Genomic DNA, 22,128 nt, shown 5'->3' with positions numbered 1-22,128 from the left:
TCAGGTGTGCATGTTTACTTATGAGACTGTATAGAGCAGGGATCTCAAACCAGCGGCCCTCCAGCTGTGGCGAAACTACAAGTCCCATGAGGCACTGCAAGGCTAACAGTTACAAGCATGACTCCCACAAGCAGAGGCATGATGGGACTTGTAGTTTCGCAACAGCTGGAGGGCCGCCACTTTGAGACCCCTGGTGTAGAGAGTGTGTCCACGCCCTTCACTCAGGGCTCAGATTACACTCAACCGCCCTGCTCTCTGCTGTGCAGTGTGTGACATCAGATCCCTGGCCCTACCTTCTGAAGCTTGGAAACGCTGTGTAAAATGTGTACGTTAGAAGACTGAAGAGGAGAGAGGACCTCAGATAAGCATATACAACTTATGCAGAAGGATTTGTTTATCTGCAGTCTTCTCTTCTCTGCAGTACAGCTGTTCAAATTCCAGAATTGACACAACTTGTCTGAGCTGTCAGAAAGCAGGGGACAGGTAGCTGAAGTTACACTCTGCAGAGCTCAGTGAGGAGAGCTGAGAGCTGATTGGAAGGGACACACCCCCTTCACACAGCACACAGGAACAGTGCTGAGGCTGTCAATCACTGGCTGTGTGCTGGAGCTCCCTCTACATCACCTTTTTTCTCTTGGTGTCAGGAAAACTTGTGAGAAGTGATTCCTGCAGATAACAGAGGAAGGAAGCAGCAGACAGAAATGACACTTAGGGGGAGATTTACTAAAACTGGTGTACACAGAATCTGATCTGGTGCAGCTGTGCATAGTAACCAATTAGCAGCTAGCTTTTATTGCCAAAGCTTAATTGAATAAGCTAAAGTTCTATGCTGATTGGTTGCTATGCACAGCTGCACCAGATTCCGTGTTGACCAGTTTTATTAAATTTCACCTTAGTTCTTTGGATTGAGACAAACATACATTAAAGAGGGATATGCTTTGTTCATATTTAATGTCCAAGGTTTAAAACCATTTTAATGTAATATCTGTGCTGCATAGGGACTGCATGTGATGGGCACCGCTGAGATCCAACAAAGACTAATACAAAATGAAGAGTGTTTTATTTATTTTAAAAAAAGCCATCTGTTTATAATACATGTTGTTTTAGCAAATAAACTGCTATTCAGTTAGGACCCATGCACACTTTTTGCAGCTGAAATTCGGGTTCCTGTTTGCAGTTTTGTGTGGGCAATTTTCACACAATTCTGTGTCACACATAGGGCAGCCTATTGACATCAATGGGCTGCTCTATGCACGTTTGTCGCCCCCCCCCCCCCCAAAAAAAAAAAAACCTCCAGCTCCTTTTTTGGGTGACAAGCATCCCACAATTTGTAACTCTGTCAGCATGAGGAGAGGAATGCAGATAACCAGCATTTCCTGTTTACACTGTGATTGGACACAGCTGATCACATGGTAAAGAACCTACGTAATTGGCTCTTTACCATGATTGGTGATGCACTGTGTCTGAGGGAAAGAGCGCACCACTGATTGCCGTGCTGCGTGCTCCCGGGGCTCACGTGTGGCAATATGATGTCCTCCCAGAACAATGTCCCGCCCGCCGTATAGTGAAATGACAGGCGGACGGGAAATGCTGGTTATCAGCATTCCTCTCCTCGCGCTGACCGAGTGTAAGGAGAGGAGAGCCAGTAAGTGGCATTCATCGGTTATCGGTGCTGCCACTCAGTGCCCATCAGTGATGCCTGTCAGTGCCAATCAGTAGATATAGTAAGAAAATCTCCAATTAAATATAATTTGAGATTCATAAAGGGTACCATCATCCATGACAATAGAGAATGATGGGGTGCAAGGAGACAATTCCCCAAATGGAGTCTCTGAAGCGGGGAGGAGGAGAAAGGAATAAATGGACTATCTCGGTACCGAGAACCGATAAGACTTCAGATAAAACATAAGAATTTATTGATACATAATTAAAAACAATAAAGTATCCAGATACAATAGCTGCAACTATAAATAATTGTACATATTTGTTTACATTACACTGCTACTCAAATACACTCCATAATGGAAAATAGGAGTTTTACATTTTGAGGATGATCGTGCACTGACAAATGTAAAACTCCTATTTTCCATTGCGGCATGTATTTGAGTAGCAGTGTAATGTAAACAAGTATGTACAATTATTTATAGTTGCAGCTATTGTATCTGGATACTTTATTGTTTTTAATTATGTATCAATAAATTGTTAATGTTTTATCTGAAGTCTTATCTGTTCTGGGTACCGAGATCCATTTATTCCTTGCTCACCTTCCCCGCTTCGGAGACTCGGTTTGGGGAATTATCTCCTTGCACCCCATCATTCTCCAGTGCCAATCAGTGCTCATCAGTGATGCCTGTTAGTGCTCATCAGTGTTGCTTTCCAGTGCCCATCAGTGATGCCTATCAGTGCCACCTATCAATGCTGCCTACCATTGCTGCCAATTCATGCTGCCTATCAGTGCCCATCAGTGTTGCATATCAGTGCCACCTATAAGTGCCCACCAGTGCTGCATATTAGTGCCACCTATCAGTGCCCATCAGTGCTGCATATCAGTGCAACCTATCAGTTCCCATCAGTGCTGCATATTAGTGCCTTCTCATCAGTGCCCATCAGTGAAGCCTATCAGTGCCACCTATCAGTGCCCATCAGTCAGTGCCACCTATCAGTGCCCATCAGTGATGCCTATCAGTGCCACCTATCAATGCTGCCAATTCATGCTGCCTATCAGTGCCCATCAGTGCTGCATATCAGTGCCACCTATCAGTTCCCACCAGTGCTGCATATTAGTGCCCATCAGTGCTGCATATTAGTGCCTTCTCATCAGTGCCCATCAGTGCCACCTATCAGTGCCCATCAGTCAGTGCCACCTATCAGTGCCCATCAGTGTTGCATATTAGTGCCGTCTCATCAGTGCCCATCAGTGAAGCCTCATCTGTGCAGCCTATCAGTGATGCCTATCAGTGCCTATCATTGCCACCTATCAGTGCCCATAAGTGCTGCCTATCAGTGCTGCACATTAGTGCCTCCGTATAAGTGCCCCCTCATCAGTGCCCATCAGTGAAGCCTATCAGTGCCCATCAGTTCTGCATATCAGTGCCACCTATCAGTGTCCATCAGTGCCTTCTCATTAGTGCCCATCAGTGAAGCCTCATCAGTACAGCCTATCAGTGCCCACTAGTGCTGCCCATCAGTGCCACCTAGTAGTGCTGTCTATCAGTGCCTAACATTGCCACCTATCAGTGCCCATAAGTGCTGCCTATCAGTGCTGCACATTAATGCCTCCTTATCAGTGCTGCCTCATCAGTGCCCATCATGAAGGAAAAAAATTACTTGTTTACAAAATTTCATAACAGAGACTAAGAAAAAAATATTTTGTCTTTTTCCGTTTGTTGAGAAAAAACTAAAAGACCCAGCGATGATTAAATATCACCAAGAGAAGACTTTATCTGTCTCAAAAAAAATGATGAACATTTAGTTTGGGTAAAGCGCTGCATGACCGCGCAACTGTCATTCAAAGTGTGACAGCACTGAAAGCTGAAAATTGGCCTGGGCAGGAAGGGGGGTAAAAATGCTCTGTAGGCAAGTAGTTAATGTTGCGTGACAATTACTGCAAAATCGCACTGCATTTGGGGTGCCATGAATGACACCCAAAGGCGCGTTTTGCACTGGCTATCACTTGAATTGGAATCGTGGGCAGAATGGCTGCGATTCCAAATCGCAGAGTGTGGATGGATCCTTAAAGGCTTATCTATCTGATTTAAAAAAAAAAGAAAAAAAAAGAAGAGAACAGCTTTGCTTGTTGTACATTCGGGTCTTGAGATGCCGCTGTATGTAGCAAACCTTTGCCAGCATGTGATCGCTCAGTCCTCACCAACTCGTATTCATCCTACTGAACATTTCCCAGCCTCGGAATCTCAATGGCGCCCTCTGTCGTCCAGTCCTATATTAGCAGCTGCTAACTTCCAGCGCTGCGTGCTTGCTTTGAATCCGCACAAAATATTAATTAGATCCCCTCCTCCCCCCTCCCTCCACAAGCCTCTCCCAGATGCCGGCCACTTGCAACTTATAGGTTGCAGATCCTGACTTCCCCCACTGCGCTCCTCCCTCGCCGTCTCCTCTCCGCGCAGAGCCGGGTGTAGGCAGAGAAGAGGCGCGTATAGGAGCGGGGAGCACACACGGGAGAAGGAGGTCAGGGATTGGTCGGAGCCCGGCTGTGTGCCGTGCTGTGCCCTGTGCTCTGTGCCCTGTGCTCTGCTCCACGTGTTCGGAGCTGTCCTAGGTGCTGAACGTGCGAGGTGCTGAACTCCTCCGCTCTGACCTGTTGTGTGCCGGGGAGAGGAGGAGGAGGAGGAAAGTTCCCTGGATGAGGACCCATGGATGGGTGATGGACGGGTGATGGCACACCGATGGACTGTGAGCAGAGCCGGGCTCCTCTATGTGCTGAGCTGCTGATGGTGCACAGGAGATGTGAGGACCAGGGTGCCCCTGTCTCCTTCATTCACTCAGGGCTGAGGAATGTTGTGGATTGCCACCAAACAGAGTTGTTGGCCCCTGGAGATGTTCCTGATCGCTCTTCTCATTGCTTTGCGGGAATCTATGGCAGCACCTACCCCTACAGCTGAGGATATAAATCGTGGAGTTGTAAGTGGCCAGCTGGCATCATCTGTGTCTTGTCACACTGCATTGGGGAGTACAGGAGACAAGATTTTTTTGGGGTGTGGGTGGCATCTATTGCCTGTATTCTGTATCGGCCAGGGGGGTAACAATGGATTTGATGAAACTAGCAGGAATTAGCTACTTGTATGTGGATGTGAGAGAGAATGGAACCTGCACCATCAAATTTTACTACAGAAATGCCATATTGGGTACATTAGTGGGCAGGGGGGTGAGGGGCACTTGAGGCATGCTGAGCTTATTCTGCATTGAGTAGGGAATGGAGGAAAAGCCAAGCCAAACTGACTACAACAAGCTAAGGGCTACAAGTGAACGGGGTCCTGGCATTATAGCAGGGTGGCTGCTCATGTGAAGAATGGCACACATCTCAGTATAAAGAAAAAAAAAAAAAAAAAAAAAATATATATATATATATATAGATATATATATAGAGAGAGAGAGAGAGATCTCTATCTATCTGTCTATCTATCTATCTATCTATCTATCTATCTATCTATCTATATTGATCTATAGATAGATCGATATCTCTCTCTCTATATATATATTTTTTAATTCTCAGATGTGTGCCATTCTTTACATGAGCAGCCCCCTGCTATGATGCCAGGACCCCCTTCACTTGTAGCCCTTAGCTTGTTGTAATATATATATATATATATATATATATATATATATATATATATATATATATATATATATATATATATATATATATATATATATATATTAAACTTGTGCAGACTGCAATATCTGGCATCATTTAGCGATTTCTTGGCACCTAGTATATGCACTTTCCTCTGCCAGCGTGTCCAAATATGAACCATATTTTAGCTTTAGATTTAAACAGTTAAAAACCACAAAAAAATGGAATAGAAAGGGCTACACGCTGTTTTTACTATATCATCAATAAGGAGTCATTTTTTACTCACTGATCCACATCAAAGAATGGGGCAGATAAATCTGCATTTTATGTGTTCAAATACACCCTGAATGCATTCATTGTCCTAAATGATGAAATCTGCATTGTCCTACATGTATTAGACATGGTATGGTAGGTAAAAAAAAAAAAAAGAATTGCATGCGCTTGCAGCACATTAGGGGTTAACTGCAGGTGACCAATGATAGATTTCCCAAAGTGAGTTCACATATTGCAAGACTAAATTGCATTGTATGTAGTGGGAAAAGTTGTTTTTTTAACCCCCCCCCAGAAAGTAAGATAAGGGCAGTTTCCCTGCTTCTTATTCTGTGATGCCTTCACTCAGAGTATCTTTAGTATCCCCATCCCCACGCGTCTGTATGACTAAACAAAGCTTTTTTCACACAGCTGAAAAAGACACATTAACTGTTGTGGAATGACTGTCAGCGCATCTATCATAGCCGGAGATCCGCTGGTGTGAAGGGTTAATCTGCCATCTACTGTGGGGTTGGGAATGGGTCAGGTTGCTGCCTTTCAGTAAGGAGATCTCGGGGAATTAATGATCCCCTTCTCTTCTCATCCAGTCACTGAATCGTGAGATTGCTGTACAACTCCTGGAATGCTTTGTAAATTGCTTTAAAAAAAAAAAACTGTACTCTCCCTCTTTGTTTTCAGATCAATCTGCTAGAAATTATTTCTAAGTAATTAATCTCTAGCCCATTACAATGGCAGTTCCACTGACTAACAACGACACGTTAACAGGTCGTAAATAGGGTGAGCTTGTTTTCCAATAAGACTTTGAAAGGGCTAGACATGAAAGGTACCTTGAAATAGTGGTTGGACACAAATCTGAGGTTTAGCTTGTTGGGGAAGTACGGACATGTATGCTTGTATCTTGCATATTGTATGCCTTAAAGGCAAATCACCATTCCTCTTTTAGGGAAACAGTAAGCTGTTGACTAAAAAATCCGAATACTCTTTTTGTCTGCTCTAGTTAGTGCTTCCCCACAGACATCCTGGCTGTTCTCCAAGTCTGTAGATTTCAGTAGACTTGAATGAAAATCATTCATTTTCCGAGGGACACATGTAAATCTATGGCAGTAGGGAAACTAAAAGAATCTTCATGCTCTACTAGATAGATGCTAGGACTTGTAGTTCAAAAACAACCAAAGAGGCGTGTTATGCTTTAGAGTATGCTAAAGTTGAATGCGTGTCATTTGGGTGACTTTATCACAAAAACGATCATCTTCAGGACTCTGCTGATTTACCAGCATCGGACCCATTTATGGACCTGTATGTACCATACAGGCAAATTAAACTAATATGTAGGGTAGCAAAATCAGGGAATATTAAAGCTGACATTATTTTAATTGCTTCGTTTTTCTTTTCAATACGTTTCTTTTACTATTTGTTATCCAGTTTTGGCATAAGAATTTAGAACGTGTGTGAATAGATGGTGAATAAACTTTGGAATACCAATAAACAAAGTTCTGAACCTAATGTTCACAGCCTTGCTTTCTGTTTATTTCCCAGGCTAGGATATCAGAACTTATGATAACATATACTGTATGCTCCTGATTTATTACTTGGTTTCTATTTTATTTCGATAACCTAGTAGCTACTGATTGCTTTTTTGCACGGTAACATAAAAAAATGCAAGATGTACTTAGTAATCATGTGAACAGGAGTTATAGTTAAAGATTAGTTCCCTTTGTAGTGAGGTCGCCCCTGGCTCTAATTGATTATTCGCCTATGCAGTCTGGCCAGAAGAGTGTAATGTAGGTCACATCAAATGTCATCCTCGCTGTGGACATTTCCAGAGTCCTGTATTCATTAATCTTTCATCACCTAAGGGACATGTAGCATACAATACTTGCAAGCAGCTTTAGTCAACAAGCAACTCTCCAGCTGTTGCTTTGTGGAACTACAAATCTAGACATAGACATACTGGGGGTTATATCTATTAAAAGGACAGTCTTCTAACAAGAGGCATTTTATCTGTTGCGCATGAATCACCTACTTCTTCGTGCCTTTGGTTCTTGGTCTACCTACCTAACATAACCATAAGAATAAGGTACAAAGGCATTTGAGATATATTTGCCATGCGTTTATCATGTATCTACTGTGCAAACACATTTGCTATGTATTTATGACTTGTTTGTAGGAATAAAAGGAAAGTACAGAGTGATCGCTCACCTTAACTGATCTTAGAAGGCCATGTGCACTAGAATGCATGAAGGGAGCTGGAGCTAGGCTCTAGTATATATATATATATGTTATTGAACACATTGGAAATAATAAGGAAGTTCCACTGCGGCAATATGAATGACATGAGCCAGTGGGCCATGAGCCAGTGGTTGATCTCTCCTACTAGTCACAAATTTCACCTTTGTAAAAGGAGAGAAAGTTAATCACCTTTTAGGAGCATCCAAGCAGACAGGTTTAAGGGCATGGAAATAAAATCAGAGCGTACGAAACTTTGACATTGCCGTTTGTAAAATAGCTCAAAATTATGAAGATGTAGACTATAGTTTAATTGCAGGTCTTGAATTGATTTTTTCTTACTTTAGAAAAGTACCCCCCGTGGCTCTTTGATACTTAGCTACTTTTTTTTCTTAAACCTTCCACCTCATGTCTTGATCCCTATTTATCTGTATCACTCATAAAAAACACATAAAGCTTGATGTCCCAGCATCTATTTTTCCACTTTTGAAATGGCTCCTAAGTCTGTGGGTGCTGGACCTCTAGCATCTTAACAAAGCTTCAATAGACTTCGTTTGCTTCACAAATAGAGGGGGGAGCTGATGAGCCACGTAGAAAACGATGTTACTTTCTTACAATGTCTACAGCAAAATCTACATTTCTTGCCTATTTCTTCTACTTACTTTTATACCTGGGGGGAAAAAAACAAGTAAATCTTGATGTCCCAACATCTATTTTTCTTTTTTGAAAACATTCATGGAGTGCTTGGGTGTTGGACCTCTACCATTTCCATATAGCTCCAGCTAAATGAGAGTGAGTGGTGATTTATCCCCCTCCCTCCTCCCTCTCTCTGCAATGTAGACATTGTACATAGAAAAAGTCTGAAAGCAAACAGATCCTGCTGTGCTTTGGCACTGAACCACTCTGCACCCATTTGGAGTTAATAGAATTTCAGTGACGTCTTTGCTATTAAACAGGTAGAAAGCTCAGCACTGCAACCGCTATCTTTATATAAGTGGTATACAGCCAATAACCCCCTCCCAGTATTCCCAATAACATGCTACCTTAAGAAAGAGACATGCAGATCCCACTGCAAGCAAACAACAGCAGTCCCAATACAGAAAGAGGTCAGAACACATCTGGGAAGGACAATACATAGGAATCTAGATTTTGATTCCCTTTTTCAACACACACAGCATACAAATTCAGGGAACTCCATCCTCATTGCAAGATTTGCTGATTTACTTCAAAGGAAGCTTGAAAAACCACAACTAAAATGACTAAAGGCTTCAGGATTTGGGCCATAGATTGTAAAATAGCAAGTACAATTTTGACAATACAGTTCACAAAATCCCTCTGAATACCACTGACATCAACCACTTGCATATTAAACATGAAGAAGCCCATGCAGAAATGAAAGGTCTGGAAAATCGAGTTCGGCAATACAATTTTCATGTATGAGGATTGCTTAAGTTCATTAACCAAGTCTAGCCCTTAGGTAATATCCTTCAATCCTCAGTTCTCACAATATCCCATACAGATGAACTTATCCATTCAGACTCCTTTTTCAGTACAAAGGAAAGACCCACTCCTTTATTATCTCACGCGAAGGGAAAAAGCTGCTTACTGAGCTTGGATATACTGTATTTCCAAAAGGCCCAACTGTGACAACGTAATTAAGTAAATCTATCTCTTGTAGCTTTCCTATGGACCAAGGTGACCAGATAATGCAGGAGCCCACAAGTACCTAACTTAAAATAACTCTCTTTCTCTTCATTTTACCATTTCTTTCATTATTTGTCTTCTTACCTGTTGGCATATTTGAAGATTTATAACTGTACCTGGTGTTGTATAAATCAATTCTTTCATGCTATTACTTGTTCTGTTGCCTTCTTAGTCACTTTTTAATAAGCTTCATTTTACTTCTGCCGGGTCTATAAAGATCTATGGAAGACACTAAATGCAGATATAATGTTCACTGAAAAAAACAACCACAAAATCCTTTATCCCATCATAATATCGATCGGAGTGCTATTTTTTCAGCTCCATCTTTCAGTTTGGAGACCTCAGATAGAAATGGGCTTTACTTACCTTTAGTTACAAAGATACCTTATATTTGGAAGTTAACTTATTATCAACTCTCAAGACTTTGCAGTCCCCAAAGTAGACCTGACCATGCAAGACTTCTAAAAACCTTTGCTAAAGGACAGAATACTTCAGTGGCGAATATGGGACTTTAACATTTCAAGGGGTTTATGCTCTCATTAACTAGTTGATGGATAAAGAAATGGTATCTCGCACTAAACTCCAGAACTCAGGAGAACTACCGTACCTTGCTTGATAATGTTTGTCTTTTTTTGCTTGGCTATAGGCTTGAAATATAGTTTTCAATTTAACATTGATGATAGCACCAGTGTAGACATCCTATTGGGTTTGTCTGATCCCTGGAGTGCATTTTTGCTCTATGGATGACCTTTTTAGGGCAAATGGTTGATACTTCTGTTTGTGTTTATTACATATTAACACATTTACCCTTTTGCCCCATTTGTTAGTGTTCACTAATCTATCTATACCTCTCTTTATCTCTCCTCCAATTTAATTCTCACCTTCACAGGATTTTCTCCTGGGTCTCACATGGTCTCTTGATTTCAGGGTAGATCCGTTTTCCTTATTCAGAATCCAAAATGCCTAACACATTCAAAGGACTACCCCACATTATGCATATTATCACCCAATGTTCAGTGCTTGATTTCCCATACTAAAGATGTTAAAGCTTTAAATTATTTCTATTCACTATAGGTTAATAGAGTTGCCATCCAAGAATTGCATTTCACCTCTAAATGTAACACAATGTACATAACACAATTCTGTATTTGCTACTACGATAATGCTAAATAAAAGAAAAGGGGCCTTATTTGTGGAGAGCAATGCAATCAAGCACCCTGAAGGTAACTATTTTTTGGTCTTTAGACTTAGAGGAGAGACTACATTAAAGTGCTTGTAAAGGCTGAAGGTTTTTTACCTTCATGCATTCTATGCATGAAGGTTAAACACATTTGGTGTGCTGCTCCCCTCACTGCCCACCCCAGTACTCACCTGAGCCCCTTCTCGATCCATCGATGTGCACAACAGCCTCAGCTGTCTCTCTTGATCTCTCCTCCCTGGCTGAGGCATAGCAACGGGATTGGCTCCCATTGCTGTCAATCACAGCCAGCTCTATGTGTCTTATGGACCTGAGCCCCCTCTCTATGCAGCGATGTGCACGGCAGCCTCAGCTGTCTCTCTTTCTGTCCTCCTTGGCTGAGGCATAGCAATGGGAGCCATTGGCTCCCATTGCTGTCAATCACAGCCAGGTCTTTGTGTCTTATTGATGTAAAGAGCTGGGCTTAGGAGCGAGCAGGCACCAGGGCTCCCATAGCAAGAGCAGGTATACATAACATGTTTGTTATTTAAAAAACAAAACAAACAAAAACTTTAATATCACTTTAACTTTTATCATGTAATCTGTCTCCAACATAGGGCAGCTGCATATTTTTCAAAACCTACCAGATTTTCAAAGTTGAGGGCACATTAATAGTAGTGGGAGACTCACATTTAGCACTGGATTAAATCATTCATAAATGTAAGCATGTTATAAACCTCCTGCCAAAAAGCCATAAATGAACCTAAACAAGTAAGAATAACATAGAAGATATTAGAGCTTATTAACATGCTACCTAAACTAGGTAAAGTTACTACTGAGGTAGCCAGTTACAGGCCTATCTTGCTCACAGCCATGATCCTAAAATATAAAAAAAAGACATATTGATCAGTCTAAACACATTTCATTTGGACCAAGTGGGCTTGGTCCATAATAGATAGGCTCCTGATCAAACCTGCAGACCAATTTTGTCTACTATCGGCATTGCATTGCAACTGGGATTCCAATATGCAGAGAAAGGCTATGCTATTATCAAAAAGCTTTTAAAAGCCTACCGTGGGATTATTTGTTTGATAGCCTAAAGCAGGGATATGCAATTAGTGGACCTCCAGCTGTTGCAAAACTACAAGTCCCATGAGGCATAGCAAGACTCTGACAGCCACAAGCATGACACTCAGAGGCAGAGGCATGATGGGACTTGTAGTTTTGCAACAGCTGGAGGTCCGCTAATTGCATATCCCTGGCCTAAAGGCTGTTATTCATTTCACAAAAATACTTAAGGTGTTTTATGATACCCCTACAGCCCAAATATCCCTAAAAGGTCACAAATCCAGGCAGTAGAGAGAGGCACCAGACTAGTGTAGTCGCTCTTACCATTGTTATTTGTGGTGGAATGGAGCATTTTGCATTAGCCCCCTGATCATATCCCGACATAAAAGATATACTCCACAGACAGGAAGAATATAAATGCACCCTCTCTGCAGACTATGGGCTCTCTTTACTATAGCTGGAGAGGGCAAAATCAGGCTCACTTCTGCATAGAAACCAATCAGCTTCCAGGTTTTATTACCAAAGCTTAACTGAACAAGCTGAGGTTAGAAGCTGATTGGTTTCTATGTAGATATGAGCCTGTTTTTTCACTCTCCAGCCTTAGTAAATAAACCCCTATGTCTTAATGTTTGTAACTTCCATTATAGCAACTATACCTAACCAGCTAAAACATTTCAAAGCTTTTTCCTATCTATCTGGCCTAAAGGTGAACAAGACCAAATATCTGGCCCTGACTAATTTACTGTCAGATACTGTTAAATTTCTTGAAGCCAGTTTTGAATGTAAATGGTATACTACATCTATCCCCTATTTAATAATTCTAGTTATAGCTTCCTTACAAACCTTAAACCAGCAAAAATGTTCTCATAAAAAGAAAACTATTTGCTGCATAAAGAGATGATCGTTATCATCCCTTTCATGGTCTGCTGGATCTACTCAGAAAAAAAAGGTTTTATCTAGGTTACTATACTAATTTAGAACTCTACTTATTCCAATCCCCAGACGAAATCTAAATAATGTACAAAACAAGATTCTTCACTTTATTTGGGGCTATAAGATATGCAATATTAGCAAACGCTTTATACCCCAAAACCAATGAAGGGCCTAGGAGAACCTAACCTGATTGTTTACCATCAAGCAGCCCTAAAAGCACAATTAGCCCAAAGCACTACACCATTTCCTGCCTTTAATGGGTCCAAATGGCAGCTCTTTTGTATTCCCTGATGCAAATAGAAACATTAATGTGGGTTCAGTACAGATTGAGACTACCTACATTGGGGTAGATTTGCTAAAGGAAAATATACTGTGCACTGCAAGTGCACTTGCTCCATAATTTGGTAAATGAGGTAAAGCTTCATTTTGCAAAGAATACTTAACCACCTCAATACAGTGCACTTACACCCCCTTCCTAAACAGACCAATTTTCAGCTTTCAGCGCTCTCACAGTTTGAATGACAATTACTCAGTCATGCAACACTGTACCCATTTGAAACTTGCATCTTTTTTTCCACAGAAATGGAGCTTTCTTTTAGTGGTATTTAATCACTAGTGGGTTTTTTATTTTTTGTGCTATAAATATAATAAAACGTAAATGTTATGAAAAAAATGCCCCTTTCTTTGTTTCTGTCATACATTTTTTCAAATTAGTAATTTTTCTTCATAAATTTTGGCCAAAATTTGCAGCCAGAGTGCCCCATGTTGCAGCCAGAGTTCCCCATATTGCAGCCACAGTGCCCCATATTGCAGCCACAGTGCCCCATTTTGCAGCCACAGTGCCCCATATTGCAGCCACAGTGCCCCATTTTGCAACCGCAGTGCCCCGTATTGCAGCCACAGTGCCCCATATTGCAGCCACTGTGCCCCATTTTGCAGCCACAGTGTCCCATTTTGCAGCCACAGTGCCCCATATTGCAGCCACTGTGCCCCATATTGCAGCCAGCCTGTGCAGGGAAGAGAGGAGAGCCGCCTCCGCTGCCTGTTTGATCACAGCATCGGGAACATCACAGTTTTCATTTCAATAGCTGTGTGTTCTCGGCCGCGCCGTCACACACAGCCCCTCCCCCTTGTCTGGGCACTTTGATAGACAGATCATCCATCCAATCCTGCGGGTGATCTGTCTATCAAAGTGCCCGGCCGAAATTTCGGTGCATCCCTAGTTTTTATTTTTAGCGCTATAAACAAAAGAAGAGCGACAATTTTGAAAAAAACACAATGGGGGTTATTTACGAAAGGCAAATCTACTTTGCACTACAAGTGCAAAGTGCTTTTGAAATTGCACTGAAAGTGCACTTGGAAGTGCAGTTTCTGTAAATCTGAAGGGTAGATCTAAAATGAGGGGAAGCTCTCCTGATTTTATTATCCAATCATGTGCAAGCTAAAATGCTGTTTTTTATTTTCCTTGCATGTCCCTCTTGGATCTACAGCGACTTTACTTCCAAGTGCACTTTCAGTGCAATTTCAAGTGCACTTTGCACTTGTAGTGCAAAGTGGACTTGCCTTTAGTAAATAACCCCCAATATCTTTTACTTTTTGCTATAATAAATATCCCATATTTTTGATTAAAAAAAATTATTTTTTCCTTAGTTTAGACCGATATGTATTCTTCTACATATTTTTGGTAAAACAATTGCAATAAGCGTATATTGATTGGTTTGCACAAAAGTTATAGCGTCTACAAAATAGAGGATAAATTTATGGCATATTTTTTTTTTTATACTAGTAATGGAAGCGATCTGCAATTTTTATCAGGACTGCGACATTATGGCAGACACATTGGACACTTTTGACACATTTTTGAAACCATTTACAATTATACAGCGATCAGTACTATAAAAATGCACTGATTATTGAGTAAATGTCACTGGCAGGGAAGGGGTTAACACTAGAGGGCGATCAAGGGTTAACTGTGTTTCCTATGTGTGTTTCTAAGCCCTTGTACACACGGTCGGAGATTCCGAGGGAATGTGTCCGATCGGAGCGTTTTGTCGATATTCCGACTGTGTGTGGTCTGCATCGGACTGTTTACGTCGGAATATCCGTCGGACCAAATTTTCCAACTTGCCGGAAATATTTTCCGACAAAATGCTCCAATCGGACATACTCCGATCATGTGTAGAGAATTCTGATCAGACAAAGTGCCACGCATGCTCAGATCAAATTCCTACATCAAAGCTATTGGCTACTAGCCTAAACATAGTCCCGTTGTAACAAAATAACATCATCACGTTCTGAGCGATCGTATTTTCCGACAACTTCGTCCGACTGTGTGTATGCAACAGTTTCGGACAAGATCCGTCGGACAAGATCTGACGGACAGAATCCAACGGATTTGGTTGTCGGAATCTCCGACTGTATGTACAAGGGCTTACTGTGGGGGGATGGGACTGTCTAGGACAGGGATGGTGAACCTTAGCACTCCAGATGTTTTAGAACTACATTTCCCATGATGTTCATGCCCTCTGCAGTGTAGCTGAGCATCATGGGAAATGTAGTTCCAAAACATCTGGGGTGCCAAGGTTCACCATCACTGGTACGTAGTATGAACACATGATCTGTCTCCTCTCCCCTGAAAGAACCTGGATCTGTGTTTACACACACAGATCCCGGTTCTCACTATGTCACGAGGGTACGAGGGAGCCCGGCAGTCATCGCGACTGTCGGGCACTCGCATCGGCTCTGGGCACACGTTTTGGGCGTGCGCCCCTAGTGGCCAAAAGTTGTTCTGACGTAAGGGAGCGTCGTTTTACCCAGCCGTGCCATTCTGTCATAGTAAAACTGCGGCGGCTGGTCGGACAGGGGTTAATGTTACAGGTCCATGCTGTTTAAAAACATAAAGACATAACATTGAGTCCAAACCTTTATAATTTCCATGTGAACTGAAGCGTGAACAATGAAAGGGACAAGAGACCTTTATCTGTGCAATACAACACTGTCAGATAATGGCATGTATTTTCTGAAGTTTTTAAAAAAATGAGTGGGTCACAGCTGAGCAAAATCAGGATCTTAGTAAATAGGACTTTGAAAAATGATTCTGGCAGATTTTGTGACCACATGTTGCCGGAGGAACCTGCCTCCCTCTGCCTTTTGCCAACCAAAAAAAAAAGAAAAAAAGGGCAGCAAGACAAACATTTTCTATGTGTAGTGTACTGCAATCTTTCCTATGTAGCCTCAGTATCAAGCTGACTCTATCAATGCCACGCAGAGCTTCCATGATTTGCTGTTGAGTAACAGATGGAAGTTCATTTCCACAATGATCTGTAGCAGGCTAAAGCCAGTGGGTTATGTTTGATCACGTGGGAACCAGAAAAGAGCAACACGTTTAGTGGCAGACCTACTGATCTAGCTTTCCCAATAAATAGTAATCATTGGTACATAAACAGTTAACTCTTCAAATGCTACACACATGAGCTCTAGCAAGTGTAATTTCCATCAGAGGCAGATAGAAGCAAGAGTAGCACAAAGCAGGGGAGGTCTTCTAGACTATTATGATCAGCAGGTAGATGCAAAACTAATCTTGTTGATGGGAAATCTCAGTATGCAGTGCTGTTGTGTGCCACTCAACAGTTTTCTAAGACTTCTGTCTCAAAAAATCGTAAGGGGTTTATTTAAATGTGTTTTCTTTTCAAAGCAAATTCCACAAGATTAAAAATTGGCTGTTTTATATATTATGAGCTGCCAACACTCACTGTTTCTCCCATTTACTCACAGTCTGAAATTATTTCGTTTTTTTTATTAAGTTGGGTGTCTGCATTTGGCAGGGATGTTTTGGTGTTCTAAATTTTCTTTAAGAAAAGTAATGAGTTTGAGAAGTATCATTAAGCTTTGCACATTTATTTTCCACCCATCCATCAGTACCTACCATGCCCTGCTAACAGCTGGTTAAAACCTCACAGCGGTCCTTCGGTTGTCTTCTACCCCCTTCAGATATCAATCACAGTTCATTAAGCTCCCATGAAGCCCAAGGGAATGGCAATATATTGGTGTCTATTGAACTTATGGGTTTTCCTGCTGCATAGGGGTTAAATCATTATTATATTGCAGCAAGAATAATGAAAAAGTACTCACCCACGCAGCCTATTCTTTAACATGTAATAAGGCAATAATGAAAATTCCGAGTTTCAGCCATTTAAAAAAAAAAAAAAAACGTGACAAATTGCCCCTAAAATGAAATAGCACTGATATTTAATACTTTAGTGGGCCTATTCAGTAACATAGCAGCTGATTTATGAAAATTGGAGCGAATAAAACTAAGAGAAATGGCGGAGCTGCTTCCCATACTTTTATCCTTCTAGAGTGATAATGCTGACTGGTTGTTATTGGCATCAGCTTCTATATTGATCAGCAGCATAATACAGAATGCAGCAGAGTGGGTAGCCCATGACAACCAATCATACATTTTCGATCTGTAGCTTAGATGTCAGAGACCAATACATTTATTTTACCATTGGCAGAAATGGTTTACTGCAAGCATTAACAAAGTCTCAAAATGTATGTATTTATATTGGTACATGTAAGCTCCAAGGATGAAATTGATGTGCCCATTGAAAAGAGTTATTGTATGTGCAGAAATTAAATTATCATAAAAGGCTTGTAGTTTCCTGTGTTGAATGGTAATTGGTAGCTCAGAAATGGAGCACTGGAGCACTTCAATACTGAAGGGCTAAGCTGTATGTAGTTATTTATTGTTAAAGATCGGGAATCTGATTCTGCAGCCTCTGCTCACAAGACAGGTATGATATTTTTGTATTGAGCCCATTACTTAGCAATCAGCAATTTACCATTCCAAGCCCTAGGTCTTGCTATAAATTACTGGAGATAGTTAAGTTAAATGGCATTGGATTATGTGACTGCTTCTGGTGGCAGCTGAAAGGAAATGAGCGAAATTGCGAAGATAGAACTGGTCTGTTGCCAACAGATTTTGTGTGTTACCATAAACACTGTGTGTTGTCACTCTCACAGTCCTACTTGGAAAAGACAAAACAACAGCATGCATGCCTTCACTCCTTCATAGCTGCTCCAGGGTTGCAAATATAAGGCAGGAAAATCTGTCCTTCCCTAATAAAAATTATATGAAGCAGAACTTGATTCCAATAGGAGTACAGATCCAATCATTATGTAAAGATTGCCTTTCTGACGTTCAATGGCTGTATTTACTGAAGTACAATAGAGCAGGCAGGGCTGCAAACATTAAAGCCAATGATGTTGCAAGGATAAGACTGGGAATATAAGCAGTGTATAAAAATAAGGTAATATTCAATGACAGGCTTTACACTTTAAGGACGACTAACATATATTTAATTTAGTCAGACACATTTAGATAAGTAACGTAATGGAAGGAAATACAGATTTTTCTCATTTCAGAGTACAGAATTTCAAATGGATCCATAATTGCTAAAGATTTATAGATGTACTTTCAAGGCTGTTTTGATTTTTATCTCACTTGAGTCTCTGTATCTATTCACTATATTTTAGTGTTTAGAATTCAGTATGGCTCAGCCGATCAGGCTCACCAACCAATAAGGATGTTGACATTTTAAAGAAGAACCTCAACCCCCCTCCAATGGTTTTACCTTTTTACCTGGTATAATGCAGAATTCACATTCTCACCCAGCCATTAAAACCAGCATTGTCCTGCTGTGATCCACGTAGCCACTGGCTCCAGCACCGCCATCTTGGTTGCTGATGACCTCGATGCCAGGCGTCTTTTACTGGTTCCGGTGGTCCAGCCTGATGACATGCTGCCAGGTCCATCCACCTCCAACTGCATGAATAGAGCCTGAAGTGTCCTGGCATATAGCATCAAATGCACATATTCGCTAGCACACTACAGATCATCAATTACGTCCAAATCTTTATTGAAGAATGATCACATCACAGAAGATATGCAGCGTTTCAGAGCCACAATGCTTGCACCTTACCTCTCATTCGCAGCTGAAGCATTTAGGGTGAATGAGAAGGAGGTGAGAAGGTGAAAGAGGGGGCCTCTTCAGCACTCAACACGGCCCAGACCCAAACATGCACATCTACAGTATGTACCAACAACTCCTTAGAGGCTATCCAGGTCTCAAGCGAGCAGTAGCCACCAGTTGGAAAAGTTAAACTCCATATCTGTAATGAGAAAACATGGTGGCCCTCTCCTAAAAAGCTAGTTGCGTGGCTGTCATATGGTACTTTAGCTTTAATACATTGAGTCACTAACCTGCAACAAGTATGTAGATAAAATCTTCTTATTTTCTTGATCTGTGGACATCTCGGGTCAGTTAAGCCAAATGGTTACCATGACAGCTGAAACTGGAGTTCTTGCCAAATACAATATTAACCATTCACTTTATGGAAAAAAAAAACAAGAATTCTGATTGGTTACTGTCAGCAACATCTAAAATGTTGTGATCCTTTTCTTTTGTCCACTTTTGATGAATCAGGTCCCTTAAATAGCATCCAATGACAGTTTTACAGAAACATAATGTAAAGCTGAAATGCAGTTGTTACTTACAGTTTCTTGAGAGTGCTGGATAGTGCTAATAAACTCATACTGGCTCCAATTCTTTTGTCGAGTACACACGATCAGAATTCTGGGCAGAAAAAGACTGATAAGAGCTTTTCATCGGAAAATACGACCGTGTGTATGCTCCATCGGAATTTAGCTGTCCGAATTTCCGCTAGCTAAAAATTGATAGCATGTTCTCAATTTTCCGACGGAAAAACTTTCTATCGGAAATTCTGATCGTGTGTATGCAATTCCGACACGCCAAAAATCACGCATGCTCAGATTCAACTACGAGACAGAAGCTATTGGCTACTGGCTATTGAACTTCCTTTTTCTAGTCCCGTCATACATGTTGTACGTCACCGCATTCTAAACGATCGGAATTTGGTGTAGCCGTGTGTAGGCAAGACAACTTGAGCAGAATTCCGTCGGAATTCCATCGGGAAAACCATCAGAGCTTCTTCCGATGAGAATTTCTGATCGTGTGTATGCAGCATTATAAAAAAAAACTGCCAAACTAATAAGAAATTGTTAATGTGCAGCCTTATAGAAAGATTAGTAAGACTAACTTTATCATTATCACTATGGATTTTGGGGTTTTGCACCAACCGCCAGACTGGTGCTGTGTGTATCAGAAGATTCCTTTCAAGTCAGTGGCGCATCCAAAGCTCAGACCAAACTTCAAAATCAGCTACATATGATAAATGAGTTGAGTGAGTAGTATTTTATACTTCCTTCACCTAATCTTTTTACACAAAAGCCTTCTTTAAAATACAACTTTGCCTATTTGAGAGTCTCATTTGACTGTGATTACATGCAATAGCTTATGCATAGTGCTGTATCAGGTCTATATAAGAATAATTTTATTGAGTTCCTTTGTTCCATGTAGTATGGGTTCCTGAGCATCCTGTGCATTAGAAATGTATTGAACAAATTTATGCAATAAAATATACAGCAATATGCATGTACATCTAGCACCAGTATGCACAACCCTTGTACAATTCCAGGCTGTGATAAAATGTACACTTTAATACATCTCTGCATTAATAAATCTTGCCATCCTCTGTACAACAGAGCTCAAAGTGGGAGAATCAACACAAGGAGCCAATCAGTTTTGATGTTTTCTCTACAGTGCGTACGCTCTAACAATGGACATGCAGATAGTAGGGAAGAGCAGACTGAGAGAGAAATTTCAAAAGTAGGTGGGCGACAGCATCAGCTGTTAGAGAATACCCTTTGCTGGAGAAGCTTGCACCACTCACACCCCCCCCCCTCCCCGCCCTCCCCAAAGGTTCTTCACTTCCTGGGAGAGAAGATTCGGTGCACCCTTGCCTAATAAGATTCTAAAGCAAACCATCAGCTGGCCTTAGCAAATTTCGGAGGAAATTAGGCTAATTAGGATTATGCAAATAAAGCCTTTGAGAAATTGCCATTTACTTGTACCTGTCTCAGATGTCTCCTGATGGCACTAGACCAGTTTAGCACTTTATTCGAAAAGGTCACAATGCTTGCAACCTCCTTCTCATTCCAAGCTGAAGCATTTAGGGTGGCCCCCTCTTCAGCACTCAGCCTGGCCCAGACCCAAACATCCACATCTACAGTATGTACCAACAACTCCTCAGAGGCTATCCAGGTCACAGGAACAGCATATACTGTCAACTATCTCCTGCTGGTGTTTGTGACATACCTCCACCTACAGAGCAGATTCATGCAAAAAGTGAAATCAATCTCTGAATTGCTTTTGCCAGTTTTTTCTCAACCAGGGTTCCGTGGAACCCTAGAGTTCCACCAGAGGTTGCTAGGTGTTCCTTAAGCAATGAGTTCCACCAGAGGTTGCTAAGTGTTCCTTAAGCAATGAGTTCCACCAGAGGTTGCTAGGTGTTCCTTAAGCAATGAGTTCCACCAGAGGTTGCTAGGTGTTCCTTAAGCAATGAGCGGTTTCTGGCTTTCAGATTTGTAGCCATTTACACCAAAGATCTTTTTAGCTATATATTTGGGGAGCATTCTTCCTACTGACCAGCAATGTAAGAAGGGTTCTTCCCTCTGACCAGCCGGCTAATGTATTGTGAGGTATATGTATTGTAATTATTGTCAGGGGTTCCCTGAGACCTGAAAGCTATTTCAAAGGTTCCTCCATGTTAAAAAAAAAACTGCGAGAAGCACTGGATTATTCTATGCTATGATATGTTTCTGTTAACACTTGCAACAAGATTCTACAAGCTCTCCACCTTTCTTCTTTTGGACTGTTTGTCTCTTACCATTTGATTGTTTGCTGTGCGTTCTACATCTCACTCTATATTGCATGCCAGCAAAGCAATGAGACGGCAGTGCCTGAACCAGAAGACACACTGGTCTCCATTTGAACAGGTTCAGGTTCAGACCCAAATCCTGTATCGGTATATAAATTGTTTTATGTCTCACTGAAGAGTATGTTTAAAGCTGGATTCAAGGCAGATATTAACTTACCATTTATATTCATAAAAACATATATCAAATGTATTTACTGTAAATGTCACCATGGCAAATACTGGAGATTGTGCTCCTGTCGATCTCTTGTAGTCATGGCAATGGTAATGGTAGAACTCAGACTGAAAGTGGGAAGGGCAGTACTTGGAGGCAGCCAGGCTCTGCTGAATGCACATATGTTAACAAGGAAAATTCTGACAGAAGGAATGAGAAGATTGATTACCTCATCAGTTTGCTGCTGCTCTTTCACTGTCCAGTCACAGGCTGTGGGCAGACAGTTAAATAAAGTGTTAGTTTACCTTTACAGAAAATATGCCAATGTGAGCTAAGGCCCTATTCACCCCCGAGCAATTCCCTTCTGCTTGAAGCTTGAAAGCCTGAAAATGCTCAACTTGACCATTTTACAAGCGTTTTGTTGCA

General features: G+C 41.3%; 1 protein-coding gene across 2 annotated transcripts in view; it reads left to right on the top strand.

Moving 5' to 3' along the window:
• The first annotated feature begins 4,061 nt into the window (after positions 1-4,061).
• MMP17 (matrix metallopeptidase 17) overlaps positions 4,062-22,128 on the top strand; it is a 210,310-nt gene continuing 192,243 nt past the window's right edge. The window contains exon 1 of one of the 2 annotated variants that reach the window (XM_077461772.1): positions 4,062-4,638. In XM_077461772.1, the coding sequence (XP_077317898.1) occupies positions 4,513-4,638 (126 nt within the window). In that variant the 5' untranslated portion in view covers positions 4,062-4,512. The remainder of the gene's footprint in view (positions 4,639-22,128) is intronic. The other variant, XM_077461773.1, reaches the window with a different exon arrangement.

The sequence above is a fragment of the Lithobates pipiens genome, unplaced genomic scaffold (assembly GCF_037356315.1).
Source record: "Lithobates pipiens isolate NorthernLeopardFrog02 unplaced genomic scaffold, aLitPip1_a1.2 Scaffold_3, whole genome shotgun sequence".
Taxonomy (NCBI): Eukaryota; Metazoa; Chordata; class Amphibia; order Anura; family Ranidae; genus Lithobates; species Lithobates pipiens.
The sequence above is the reverse complement of the archived record's forward strand: the minus strand, read 5'-3'. Positions and strand labels throughout refer to the sequence as shown.